General features: G+C 38.2%; 1 protein-coding gene across 4 annotated transcripts in view; it reads right to left on the bottom strand.

The window, feature by feature from the left end:
* Nucleotides 1-212: 212 nt before the first annotated feature.
* The window catches only part of Fastkd2 (FAST kinase domains 2), a 20,718-nt gene continuing 5,794 nt past the window's right edge, over nucleotides 213-15,136 (bottom strand). For 2 of the 4 annotated variants that reach the window (XM_028765778.1, XM_028765779.1), the window contains exons 6-13: nucleotides 14,712-14,851; nucleotides 13,293-13,465; nucleotides 7,802-7,837; nucleotides 6,571-6,734; nucleotides 4,490-4,702; nucleotides 2,950-3,034; nucleotides 1,334-1,448; nucleotides 213-405 (exon numbers count right to left, since the gene is read on the bottom strand). In XM_028765778.1, the coding sequence (XP_028621611.1) occupies nucleotides 298-405; nucleotides 1,334-1,448; nucleotides 2,950-3,034; nucleotides 4,490-4,702; nucleotides 6,571-6,734; nucleotides 7,802-7,837; nucleotides 13,293-13,465; nucleotides 14,712-14,851 (1,034 nt within the window). In that variant the 3' untranslated portion in view covers nucleotides 213-297. The remainder of the gene's footprint in view (nucleotides 406-1,333; nucleotides 1,449-2,949; nucleotides 3,035-4,489; nucleotides 4,703-6,570; nucleotides 6,735-7,801; nucleotides 7,838-13,292; nucleotides 13,466-14,711; nucleotides 14,852-15,136) is intronic. The other 2 variants (XM_028765781.1, XM_028765780.1) reach the window with 2 other exon arrangements.

Here is a 15,136-nt window from a genome sequence, read left to right as displayed (position 1 = left end):
TTAACACACCAAAACCAGTGAGAAAAAGTACAGAGACAGCTCCTGGATATATCAAGCATCTGGGAAGTCAGAGGAGCAGATGTAGTTGGAAGAATGGCTCTTCTAAAGTGTTTTCAGTGTATTCTAAAATACCAGTGTCAACACATCTTCCGTGCTTTAAGTCATCTTTAACCCAACCTGAAATAACACTGTCCCAGTGATCAGCCAGCTTATTCCACTGATAACTGAATAACAGCCTTTATTAAAGTCATTTTACAAGGGTGCATGTTCTGATAAGTGTTTGACTTAATTCAAGTTTTACACGTTTGCATCAGTAGTGGGAAGCGCTTCTTCTGAATAGATCTTCTTCCTCACAAATTCCACTGCGTCCTCCATCTTTAGTCTCTTCAGCTCCCAGTTATGGATCTTCCCAAGAAAGAAAACAGTTTGTGAAGAAATGATAACATATAAAATAAAAGCTCCTTTAGAGACCTAAACACAAAGTAGTAGCAAGCCAGCTTTTAAAATTTAAATGTCACCATGCAAAGGTTCATATTCTGAATGTAACAAGCTTAGGACTGAGTTAAATAGTTAACACTGAAAAGGATAAAACTCTGAACAATGCAAAATCACTTCTTAACCCTAACCCTAACCCCCTAACCCCTACATAGTACATTAGCAGAAAGGAGCCATATCAAATCTTAGTCAGCCAAGCCCAACCCTCCTTTGGATATTAAAGTACGATAAGAGGAAATCTGAATGTTTACACTTCACACTGTGTGCAGGGCCACATGAGTAGCATGCAGATAAGGCCAAAAATCAGCATAAGGTCCTAGCAATTGATGGGAGATCTGAAAGGCTGCTCCAGAAGAGCTGTGGTGTTGAGGCTCAAAGGGAAGCCTAAGAGAAATCTTTTTCTAGTCTCCGGACAAAGAATATAAAATACAAGAGTGTCACAACGGCCCAGAAAACAAAAGCCTTAACATCATTCCTTGTTCAAGATAATCTGAAAATTGGAGGTAATTTCATGTGTCTTAAACTCAGTATGAAAAGGTATTATATATCTTCTTCATTAGAAAGAGATTAAGGCTGACCAGATACCATCTATAAACTCCCTAGAAGATGACAATACCCAGCTTAGTAGAAACCAAATTACATACTAGAATGTTCCTTCTGACAAACAAACAAACAAACAAACAAAACAAAACAAAACCCCACACAGCTAACAAATGAATTGCCATCTGGCTGACTGCTCCCCTGGAGCCCTGGTGACTACCTTCGCCCATGGCATCTAGCAGCTGGGAGAGCACATAGCATTAACACAAGAAATAGTCCATTCATATTTTTTTCTTACCAAGATCACATGGAAGCCCATTAGATTCAAATGTCGAATTTTCATGGCCATCAATCCTCTGAGGTGGCTTGAATTTAAACAGTAAACAGACTTAGGAACACACAGCACTGCTACTCTGAAAGGAAATAACAAACAGCAACAGTGCTGGGTAAGCACCTGGAACCCTGCTACAGCCTGCTCTCAGGACTTAGGCTGAATCTTCCTGGGTCTGTTCCCACCAGTCCTACTGGCTTTAGTTCTGTTCCTTAGCCCCTGCAGACAACTTAGTATACAATGACTACTTTGTAAACCCAAACCTGACATGTTGTTTTACATATTCTTTGCAGCAGCCTTCTTTATGAATGGCTTTACTTTCTAAGGAGGAAAATTTCCTGTTATAAAAACATCCATTGAAAGGGTTTCTCGGGCAGTGCTAAGCTCTGACCCAAATATAATTATTAGCAAAGCCACTGGGAAAGGCAATAGTAAATGGTACATGATCTTCCAACTCAAGATGAAACACAAGAAAACCCTAAGCCAGAGGCTCCTCCAGTGGGGATTCTGTCAGCAAAGTGGAGTGCTGTGCCTTGGTCCTCATCATGTCTGCTCTCAGGAAGGTCACTGGGAAGACAAAGAAAAGAGATGTCTCCCCTGCCTTCTCCTGGACGCTGCCTTTCAGAAGAGAAATTATATACTTAGCAGAAACCACTCAGCTTTCCCACTGCCCAGCACCTTATGCTACCAATTACTGTATCATCATTTTATGTCAGAACAGTACACTTAAAAGGGGAAAGGCATTTTCAGCAGGGTAAGAAAAGGCTTTCTTAAAGGTACCTGGGTAACATGACACTTAAAGAAAACCAAGGGATAGTAATAAGCCAGATGGATGTAGAAACGGGCAAAGACAGAACAATGTGTGACGGAATGGGAATGAGCAGGTAAGAGTTTGAATCCTTACAAGATTTCCCTACGCCTCTCCACTGTACACGTGTGCCTGTCTGGGAGAGTAGCATGGCACAAGTTCCCTGGGGCAAAACATCCGACATATCTTTGTGTGCTCCACAGGCCTAGCAGAACCTTCCCACCAGGCTGACATAACAGAGATGCATGTGGAATAAGTCCATGATCTGCTACTCCTGTACAGGCAGGACATTCTCATGGTATGATACCATGTTCTGCCCAGCACACTATACATAATGTGAGAAAGAAAACAGCTTGGGTTAGCTTCAGTGTGCTCTGACCTACAAACAATTCTAATTACAAAGCTATAAGGAAAGGACAAGAAGGATGGAAAAAGGACTGGGTATTTAATTTCTGTAGATGTCTCAAGTTTACGGTCACTGTATTATCTTGGCTGAAGTTTATACTGCATTGACAGTTTCAATTATGTTAACACTGTCTTACTGAACTGTTGGCTTTACATACAACTTTTTAAAGAATGTCTGACTCAGCAGGTATTTCAACTCCACTCTGTTGTATTCAGCCAAGAGCAGCAGATTCCCATGTGCTAAGAAGGTTCCTGGTATGCTGCAAGCCACATACATTCATAATGTCCTCTTGATATTCTTATTTAATATAGTCTTTCTTTATTAAAATTTTAGTTCAGAATGCCCAGCAAATAAGTATGTAAAAACTACCTCTGCATGTTTGTGGCAGAACTTGCATCTACATCAGAAAACGAAAATACTTGGGTCCTGTTAGTATCCATTCTGATTTCAAAATCTGAAAGGAAAAACATGTTGATATTAATTTTTCAAACACTGCTCCAAGTGATTTCTATATATCAAAAGTCAACAGTACCAGAAAAACAATGACAGTAGCTAAAATTAAACTGAGAACTTATAAAGTGGCTAATCTTAGGACTTGACGTGGAATTTCATGCACTGGTCACAGAGTTCTATGAGCTACTGTAGTTGCCTTTTCAAACAAAATAGCTGGAGATAGTTACATTCCAAAGTCACTGTATTAGAAAAACCTAGTGCCAGGCATGGGAAATCTTCTGAGTTATTGGCTGGGGTGGGGGTGGGGGCTGTCAAGGAGATTCTCAAAATAATATAGGCTATTGCAGCTGCTCTTGGTTGCCTTCTAGAACCTATTGCTGAGAACACCATACACTTCAGATATAAACTTGGGAAAAAGTAAGCCAGAACTGACTTTCAAGCCTCCTTCCTAGCTCTCACACTATCCAAAGGTCCTAGGCAAGCTGGCAAGAGAGAAACGCAATCAATAGTTCTACCCAGATGTGAAGCCCATGCATAATAATGAGCAGATGTCAGGACAGCCCCACGGTGCAATAGTGGCACCTATGTCTTGGGGAAAACCTGTCTACTTGGACTTAAGGCCTACTCAATTGGAGGTAATCCATGCCTAATATTATAAACCTGTGTCTGATGAGGTCACAGACTAGAGAGAACCTACTACTGCCTCCTTCCTAAACCAGCATAACTTCTAACTGGATCCTAAACACTTACCCACAGAGAAGCACTGCTCTCACTCATCATCAAAGAAGCGTCTTTTTGAAGGAGACTCCTACAGAAAGCTACAAATGTTCCAAATACAGAGACCAACTGACTGGGAGATGTCCAACCCCTACTGATACATCTACAGAGCAGTCCCTACAGCAAAGGCTCGGGGACACTTCATAGAAAGACTCTAAGAGCCAGAGAACCAGGGCATCTGTTGTGAGACCGTGTCTTCTACATGTGACAGGAAATCTTCATACTGTGGGCACCTAGACAAGGCCTGTGCAATGCCACCACCTGTTGACAGGCCAATATGAATAGGGAAAAATCTCACAAGGCTCTACCCCTAGATGAAGAGCTACAGGCAATTAATGACTACTGAGAGGCAAAAGAACAGTCTTTTCCAGGGAAAAACCTCCTGACAGGTTATCTAGTCCCAAGTGATCAGTGGTAGCAAATACACAAACAAGCAACACTAAACAAGCTCAGAAAGCTGTATTTACAAATCCATGTGCATGCGTGTGCATATACATACAACAATTAAGAGGGCATGGATCTGAGAGGGAGGGGAAGGAACACATGAGTTACGGTGGGGCAAGAGAGGGTTAGAAATGATATAAATGTAGTACTCATGTTTGAATATAATCTCCTAATCCTTTGTCAGAAGAAACAAAACACATTTTAAAAATAAAACACAATAAAGGAACACCCATACCGATGTGATAATTATGTGGCAACTGCACATTTCTTGAGAAGCATCCTTCCCCTTCCAGAAGCCTGCGGAGTACCTCTGCAAGCTTCTCGTTTGGATGTGACGCTGAAAGTGGCAGCTGTGGCAATGGTATGTGTATAGATTTGTAGGTACTTTCATCAAGTTTTAGACAAGCATTCAAAACATGAAGCTTATGAATATTCTTTTCTATGTCACCTAAAAATACAAAGGCAAACACATGATTAAAACATTAATGCCATATTTTAAAATACTAATGTATCTATGTGTCTAACCACCTCTTAGAATCTTCTCAACACACAATAGTTCACTGTATTCAATGACAGGTTAAATTATATATATATATATATATATTATTATATTCACCCCTTATCTTCACTTATTCTCCCTTCCCCTCTCTACTTCATTCTATTATTTTATTAAAATATTTTTCACACAATATATTCTGATCATGGTTTCCTCTCCCTGAACTCCTCCCAGACCCTCCCTACCCACCCAACCCCATATCCTTTCTTTCTCTCTCTTTAGAAAACAAACAGGCAAACAAAAAAGACACAAACCAGAATTTTAAAAATGAAAAGAAATACAGGATACACACATATATACACAAACATAAAAACACAGAATCAGAAACCATAATATACAAGCAAAAGACTAGTAAGACAAAAAACAAAAAACCAAATCAAAAACAACAACAAAAACAAACAACAAAAACAAAAACCAGATAGACCAATATAAGTCAAATATCTACAAAATTACTGAGTTCATTTTTTGTTGGCCATCTACTGCTAGGCATGGAGCCAACCTTTAAGTGTGGTTTGTATGCCCACTGGGACTGCATGGGAGAAAACTAAGTTTTACTTTGCAAGTCACTATCAATTGCAGAATGCTTCTTGGTTAGAGATGGGGACTCATGTCCTCTTCCCCTCAGGGCTGGGACCCCATTTCGCTTGAACCTGTGCACACGCTGTGTGTGCTACCACAGTCTTTGAGAGTGGTATACATGTGTCAGCTCTACTGTGTCTGGAAGGCACTGTTTCCTTGGGGTCATCCACTACCTCTGGACTTTCTGCCTCCTCTATGGAAAGGTCCATGAGCCCCGAGGAGAGAGAGGACATTGGTATCTCTTCTTCATTACTAGGACTCTCTCAATGACTGGTTTTCAATATCTAGTGTAGTGAGCTGTATTTGTCAATGTTTCAGACTTTAAGCTATCTTTAGAACTGACTCAGTCTAAATTTCTCATTTTATAGGAGGGAAACTGTTCAAGAATTTGGGACTAGAAGCCAGGTCTCCAAGTCTATTCTTCAACCACAAACTGTTTTTGTAAAAATCAACATATGGCTAACTCATCACAACTCAATTTCAGAACTTTATAATGTCATTTATAGAATGAATTATAGCTTCTTTATTCTAAAACACATTATTAAATTTTGGACAGCTACCTAAATACATTTTTCCTTCATTTAAAGTCAGTGACTGTAGGGCATGGTAACAAATACATTTAATTCTAACACTTGGGAATTCCACCTGCACTCGCAGGTAAATATCTGTGATTTGCAGGCCAGCCTGGGCTACACAGACATAGTCTCTAATAAATAAATAAATAAATAAATAAATAAATAAATAAAATCAATGATTGATGTGGTTTCAATAAATAATTAAATAAATGTACTAATTTGGTGTTCATTTGGTCATTAGATCTAACAGGCTCTCTCTTCATTTATAGAGCAGGACTGACTGACTGTTCATAGATGACTTGGGTTGGCTTTAACAGGATACTTAAGAAAACGAATGCAGGCACTTCTACTCAAGAACCCTGAGCTTTGAATATGTGCAGGCTGAACATTGTGCATACGATGCAGGCTAAAAGAATAACAGCGGTGCAGACCGTATTCCTTCCCCCTGCAGGAGGGATGCCACTAAAGGCAGCTCTGTGGGTTTGTAGCTTGAAACAATGACCTTTGACTTCACCATTGTCAGCTATACTCAGCAACATCTGCTCTGTATGTTTGAACTCATGCTGCTCTAAAGATCCTACTCCAAATGACAAGGTGACTACCTACCTGAAGTCAGCAGTTCATTGATGATGTTCTCTTTGATAAGCTGGTTAATAGGGGCTAGGGGGAAATAATTCATCACGCAAAACGAATGCACAGCACTCAATAGGTTTTCAGAAGAAATGTGGTGAAGACAGCCAGTCAGAGCACTCCCCAGAGCTTCCAGGAATCTTGTGGGAAACAAAGGAAAGTCAGATTTCAACTCAACCTATAAGACAAGGTCACAGAAGCACTGACTCCATGCTACAGACCCAAGGTCTTCAAGGAATACAAGAAATGAGATGAAACACTCAGATTTGGAAATAAGCATCCATACCTAGTGCAAGATGTGGCTAGGCCCCATAGTAAGTGTACATATCCAATAAACGACTCCTGCAGATGTACTGCACAAAAATGTTTTATAGGCTTTCAGTCATTTCACTCCTATTAAAACTCTATGGGGTAACAGTATTATTATTCTCATAAATAAAGATGAGTGAACAGGCTCAGAAGTTGAGTAACTCATCCATGAACTAATTACAGTGGATGGGCAAGAAATGGAGACAGTTTTAGAACCTAAGTGGTCAGGCACGAAAGCCTTTTATTCGTCACACAGTTTCTACAAGGGCTGGACTGGCACTGCAGTTTTATAAGCAATTAAACATTCCTAGCTATCAAAATTCTTGATAATGACTTACAGGCCTAACCCTACTATTCACAGCTACTGCTGTGCAGTATAACCCAGCAGCTAAGCGCAGATGGAGTAGGAGGATAACACTGGGGAGCTGACACTGTTAATGAATGGCAGATTTCCCCTGAATCCAGCTTTCACGGCATATGTTAACACTAGCATAACATAGGAAAAACAAGAAAAGAAAGAAAAAAAGAAATACAGACGGGGTACTATGAAAGGGTAAAGGAAGAGAGGAGTTTTGGGAGAATTTGAAGGTAGATGCAATGAGAAAGAGACGATCATCTGAATGGACCCCTGACAGCACAGACGCTGTGCATCAGAAAGATAGCAGGATGAAGGCTTGGAGAAGGGATGCAGACAACAAGGGCAAGCGAGCCTGGAAGAAAGCTCAGGACTGACAGGACCATGCAGGTCAATGTCTGAGATCAAGCTGGTCTCAGCGGCCAGGGCAGCCGGAAGGCCTGCAAGGTCAGAAGAGCTGAAGCACCACAGGACGGGGTGAGTAGACTGGAGAAAGCAGCAAGGCTATGGTGTTAAACTGGGAACTGACTGCGCCCAACTCACCCAGCAGTCATAGCAGTGTGTGAAGCACTGTCAGTTCTAGTACAAAAGATAAAAGAAAAAGTTACTAATTATTTAAAAGTTAATAACTACACAATCTTAAAGATATAAACTACAAAGTCAATAACAAAGAATGGGGGAGAATAAAGTTGCCCAGATATTCTGTATGACTCAAGTTATGAGACTAAACTAACTACCACAGCAGCATAATTACATAAGACTTACAGGAAACACATGTAAAATATCAACTAAAGATTCAAAATGGAGGAAAAGAAAGATACATCAACTTACAAACGACAGCACACAAAAGAGAAAAACAGAAAAAAATTATGACAGCAAACTAAGTGGCAATAGTCTCTTCCAATAAAAGCTTTAAATATATCTGTACTGGGATCATTAATCTTCATTGTCAACCTGATAGGATGCACAGTCACCATGGAAACGTTCTTGTGAGTATGTCTATCAGGGTATTTTCAGAAAAGCTGAACTGAGAAGGGAAGTCAGCCATCCCTAATTTGGGGAACACTATCCTATGACCTCAGACCCTGGACTAAATAAAAAATGAGAAAGCTACTACATGATAGCATTCATCTCTCCTTCCTGGGTGTGGCTGCCATGTGACCAGTCTCATGTTCCCATTACTATGACTTCCCTGTCTATGATCAACTGTATTCTCAAACTGAGAGTAAATTGTAAGTTGTTTATTGTATATTTTGTGACAGCAATAATAAACATAACTCATATATGTTAAAAGATATAAAAGATAAAAAAGATAATAAAAAATTAAAAAAGATTAAAAGATATAAATTAAAAGATATAAAGATATAAAGTACCTCAACAGATAACAATATAAGTAACGTCTAACTATATACTGTGTAGAAGAAGTTCACAATCTGAAAGTGAAAAAAAAATAGAAGATATGACAAGCAAATGGTGACCAAAAAAATAACAGAGATGGACAGAGATGGTTGTGTGTGTGTGCGTGTGTGTGTGTAGGCAAACACTGTCACAAAGACAAAGTCATTCTATTAGAAGAGTCAATTCATCATGAAAGTGGAGCAGTTTACAAACGCATGCATGAGGAAACATACTTATAGCAAAATTGAGATCTTACAGGCAGACAGACAGACAGACAGACAGACTGTAATACAGTAATGTACTATTCTTACTCTTCATTCAATAATTACCAGTGCAGAAATGAAGACAGGAACCCTGAACAATACTATACTCAGGAAGACAGTGCAGACAGAGAGACCACCCACTTGTCATCATCAACTCTTCCTTAAGCACATGCAGGACAAACTGCTTGTGAGGTCCCAACAAAGTTAACACATTTAAGAAAGTATAAATCTTACTAATGTCAGTGCAGACTACAACAGAATAAGTTAGACATCACTGAAAAATGGAAAACTGGAAAATTCATAAAGGTAAAATTATTCAACATGGTCTTGAACAACTAGGGGGTAACAGAAAAAAAATAGAAAATTAGAAAGAAACAAAGCCACAGCACACCAAAAGTAGCAGGACTCTGAAAAAGCAGTAGCAATAGTAAAGCTTCCAGTAATAAAAGCTACCTTTAAAGAAGAATATTCAAATAAACCTTAATTTATACCTCAAGAAACTAGAAAAAGAGGCTAGAGAGATGGCTCAGCAGCATAAGCACTGGCTGCTCTTGCAGAAGATCTGAGTTGCATTCCCAGTACCCACATGGCAACCCACAACTGTCCACACTCCAGTTCCAGGATTCAGCTTCTTTTTCTGGCCTCTACAAGCACCAGGCACACATAAAGTATACATAAATATACACAGACAAAATATCCATATGCAAATACATAAAATGAAAATAAATAAATCTTTAAAAGAGAGGAAACTAGAAATAGCACAAAACAAAGCCAGTGTTGCAGAGGAAGAAATAATGAAAATTTAAGCAGAAACAAATATGAACTGGAGGGAAAGATCAACCAAAGCAAGACTTGGTGAACTTGCAACTAAAACTAATGGGAAAAGGGCAGTAATCTGAAGAGTAGGAATGAACGCCGAGACAGCAACACTAACACCAGAGACAAAATGAAGGGGGCTCGTCGCTTAGTTGGTACAATGCTTAGCATGCATGAAGCCTCAGGTTTAATCCCTGGTATCACATAAACTAGGCACGGTAGGGCACCTCTATTATCCCTAACACTGGGGAGGCTGAGGCAGGAGAATCAAAACTTCAAGGCCAACATGCTACATAGTAAACTCAAGTTAAAAAAAAAATGCACGTAGCCTATGTACATCGTCTATAAATAATCACTTTTTGATTATTTATAGCATCTAATACAATGCAAATTCTATATAAATATCTGTGATGTTCTTACAGAAAAATGGCAGTAAACTCTGTACATGTTCAGCTTCTCTCCCTGACACACACACAGTAATAAAAGAAGCCTGATAAATATTATGAAAAAAATGGTTTGTTAAAAAATTGGTAGCCAAGAAGAAATAAATTCATATACAATCAACAAAGACTAAACCATGAAGAAAAAAAATCAAAATAGACCAACAATGAATACAGAGATTGAATCAGCAATAAAAGCCTCACCAAAAATAAATATCTGGTGAGGTGGCACTATTATACATACATACATACATACATACATACATACATACACACACACACACACACACACACACACACATACACACACAGACAAAACATTCATACACCTCTCAACAACAAAAAAGTCTAGACCAGAGCACTTCACTGGTGAACTCTGGTGAATTCTACCAAATGTTGAGAATGAGAAGAATTTTACATTAAATAAATACAGTCCTCTTAAACTCATCCAAACATCTACAAAAGAGAGAACACACAAAACCAGCATTACCTTCACACCCAAAAGAGGCAAACATGCTATACACAAAACACTAGCAAGCCAAATTCAGTATCACATGAAAAAGGATACTACATAGACCACAAACAAATGAGACTCAGGAAGCCTCAGCACATGCCGCCAATTAATGTTGTAAGCCACATTAATAAAGGGTTAAAAGAAAATCACGCCACTACCTTAATATACAAAGGAAAGCATTTGAGAAATCTCAAAACCTTTCTGGATAAACGTTCCCAATACATTTGATATGGAAGGCATGCACTTCAATATAATATGGCCATATGTAAAAAGTACATACAATCAGGAGCATGTTAAATGATGAAAACTCATAAATAAGGCAAGAATGCCTCCTTTACCACTTCTACTTAATATAGTACTAGAAGTTCTAGCTTAAAGTGAAATATATAAATAAAAATAATTGGGTACATAAATAATTAAGTAGGAAAAGGTAAAGGAAAAGGAAATAAATAAGAATGAAAACAGAAAAGGAGTATCTGCTTTATCTCTCTACACTAATGAGCTGTCCAATTTCCTTTATAATACCAAGAAGAGTAAACCACAGGCACGAACATAACCAAGGAGGTAAGAAATTAAAGATGACACAAATAAAACATGGAAAGACTTCTCTCACCCATAGACTGGAAGCCAATGTTTTTAAATATCCATATCATCTGCGGTGACTCAGTGATTCAATGAACTCTGTATCAAACTCCCAATAGCATTCTTTTTACACAACAAAGAAAAATGTGATTCTGAAATTCACATAGAAACCAAGCTGCCTCAACTCCCTTCGCTATCCTGGGAAGAAAGAACTAGGCTGGAATTATAACACCTTTCTACTTCAGAACATATTATGAAGCTATGGTAATTTAAGATTACACAGTTCTGCAAGAAAACAAAGGCAGCAAGAATACACAGTGGAAAAAAGACAGTTTCTTCAACAATGCTGAGAAAACTCAGTATATACACACAAAGAATAAAATTAAACCTTTGCCTTACATTTTATACAAAAATCAACTTAAAACTGATTAAGCCTATGACCTGAACTCCTAAAACTCCTACAAGAAAAATATATGGGAAACTTTTATTTTATGACATTGTATACAATAATGATTTTTTATACACAATGATTTTTTGACTACCATATAAAAAGTACCATTAACAAAAGCAGATATAGTCAAGGGGCAACAGAAAACTAAAAAGCTTCTGCTAAGTAAAAGTTGACACAATCAGAGAAGAGTAAAAAATATTTATGAATTGCATACTAACAGGGGATTACCATGCACAATACAGAAGGGATGCCTACAATTTAACAGCATGGACATAGCAGATGTTCCTCCAGAACAGACACTTACTGTACAGCTGTAGGGAAGGATGCTCTACACAAACAGTCAGGAAATACAAACCCAAACGTAAGAGACGTAAACTTGCACCTGTTTGCATGGCCACAAAAGCAACACAAGAAGACACAAAGTAGTCCAAGCCAACCCACACCACACTGTGCACACTGTTCAGGAAACAGCCCTTCCACACCAAATGGTGCACAATGTTGGGAGTACAGCCTTTCCACGCTGTTCACACTACTTGGAGAAAACCACAAACATAAGTCAGTGGGGATTCCTCAAAAACTAAAAACCCAAATATAAAATGGGAGAAAGGAGTGAGACTGGGGATGGACACAGCTACACAGTGAGTCACTTGACTCCACACTCAGGAATAGTTCGCCTTTTTGTTTTTTTTTCTTTAGATTTTTTAAACAAAAGTCTCAGACTATAGCCTGGGCTGGCCTCTAACTCACAGCAATCCTCTTGCCACAACTTTCCAAGTGCTGGGATTACAGGCATGGCTCAGGACCTCTACAGGATATATACACTCTGGTGTTCAACACAAAGGCAATATATGTTAACAACCTAAATGTCCATCAACAGATGAATAAACATAACATGGTATAAACATACAACTGGGATATTAAGTTTTTAATTATTTATGTACCTTTAAAAAAGAAAAATTCTTTCATAAGGTGTAATACAGATGAACTTGGAGGACACTGCGTTAAGTGAATAAGTTAGTCTAGATAACATATAACATATAACACATACAGAAACAGAAGGATAGAGGTAAGAAGTGGAAGGGAGGGGAAGAGAGCAGAGGTGCTGTTCAGCACAGATGGTTCAAGTATGATGGGGATGCAGCTTCAGACAGCTGTGCTATGCTAGTCAGCAACACTGTACTGTCCACTTGCTAGGAGAGCATTTCTCATGTTGAAAACCCTTACCACACGAACAAATAAAGAGATAAAGTAAACAGAAAATAAATTGAAAGAAACATTTCTCAACTTTTTGACGAAGTTAAAAAGAACAGTTAATTTAGAAGCTAATAGTGAAAAGTGGACAAGTTCAAAATGAAAACTCCTATGATGAATGAACGACGGAACAAAGCAACAAGCAATACAAAGAATCACAAAGGTAAGAGTCTGCTCAACTCTATAAGTAGATGGTGCTATATTTCTAGATGGGATGATGGCTGTGGACACAGTCATGTGTACTAATGTGTTAAGCCGAGATCTGTGAACATTTCTGTAAGTACACCGTGTGACAACATAGAAGGAAAACCATACGTACTCTCTGTTCTGGACTTTGTGGACATGATTGAGAGAAGAATACACATAAAGGATAGAAACGATGGTCTTCACATTTAGAGAGGCAGACTCCTGTATTACTTTCTCCATAAGCTTGTCCATCAAACCAGGAGGTCGAAAACCAAGAGTTTCAAATACCAAGAGGAAAAAGATAACCTTGAAAATAGAAGGGTGAGGAAGTTACTCAAGAGCTAAAATATCCTATTCTACATTTTTAAATTTCAAAAAACTTAAGCAACAACCTATTACTCCAAAAGGCACAATTATATTTTTTCTTTAATCAGATATCAACTTAATGAGTAATCTCTTTCTAAGCTGAAAATCAAGACATACAATGACCTCACTTAAAATCCTTTCTTACCTGTTCTTCATATGACAGATCTGAAAAGTACATTAAATTGTGCCTTTTCTGAAGCTGACCCCTATCTCCAACTGCTCCCACTTCCGAACACTGCCTACATTCTTGTAGATAGGATAACTTGTTTTTTTGTTTTTCTTTCTCCCCCAATTCCCCATAAGCTGGCCTTGAGCTTGCAATCCTCCAGCCTCAGCCTCCTGAGAAGCTGGGATCATAGGTATGTGCCATCATGCCCCGCTGGATTATCTGAATGTTAACCCTAATTCTATGGTGTAAGTATTCTTCCTCTCTTTCCATGTCTTTTTTTTCTTTTCTTTTGTTTTCTTTTTTTTTAATTGGTATGCACAGTATTAGATTGCATTATGGCATTTTCAAACAAAATTTGTTTTTGTAACTCAAACATTTCTGTATCTTATATCAATTTATGGAAACAAAGTATCATGATTAACATAAACTTCACTTCCAATTTCCCACTGAGTAATATTTACCATAAGAATTACTGTCTCTGAAATCAATTTTCATAATAATCTCAAAATTCATCTTACTTTCTTAACAGCCTGAACCCAGTGATACACGTACTTCACTAGAAAAAGCAGGTTTTGTAAGCTGCTTCACTTAGACAGGAGTTTGTTAAATGTGATTCCTGAGAGGCTGTAACTCCAAAGAAAAAACAGACAAGATCATGAAGTAATAACATTTTATTCTTCCAAAACCATAAGCCTGTCACACTTTATTACTTAGACTTGTCTTTATTATTCAATAGCTAACAAGAAAATAGGAAACATAATGCTAAATAGTTAGCCCATCTACCATATAATCCTTTGATAATCAGACAGAGGAAGAACTTTAAACAACGTTTTTCTTTCAGATAGAAAACTGATCAAAGACTATCAGTGAGTAGCCTGTAGAAAGAAGGAGCTGAGGTACGTTAGCACTGGAATATTTTGACAGCCTGAGTTCTATAAAGCAGGGAGAAACATTTAAAACAAGTGAATGAACAAGCTTCCTGACAGTCGCTCAGGGATAGCCCCGCCTGAAACTCACTTGTTTCAACTTCCAGATGTCAAAGGTTGTAGCCACATAATCTGCTATGCTTTTGAAGAGATCTTCATTTTGGTATCGGAGGTCTCTACAGGACAGCAGTATGCTGATCAATACTTTAAAAGGACACCCATGGATATTATCTTTAAGAAAGAGTTAAAAAAAAAAAAGAAAGAGTTAAATAAACAAGCATTACTAGATGTTTTTGAACATAAGATTCAAGATACTCAATACCTTCTTTAGGGGAAAAATAACACTGTATTTTGAAGGAAAACAAAACTACAGGCAAAAATAAATTTATACATAACCAATCATCAGTTCTACATCATAAGAGCCAAGGTTTGAAAACAAGTAATAGATCAGATGTGGCAGGCCCCACAGGAAAGGCCCCCTTACCTATGACAATCTTACAGATGTGGCAGGCCCCA

The sequence above is a fragment of the Grammomys surdaster genome, unplaced genomic scaffold (genome assembly GCF_004785775.1).
Source record: "Grammomys surdaster isolate TR1022 unplaced genomic scaffold, NIH_TR_1.0 165, whole genome shotgun sequence".
Lineage (NCBI taxonomy): Eukaryota > Metazoa > Chordata > Mammalia > Rodentia > Muridae > Grammomys > Grammomys surdaster.
The sequence above is the reverse complement of the archived record's forward strand: the minus strand, read 5'-3'. Positions and strand labels throughout refer to the sequence as shown.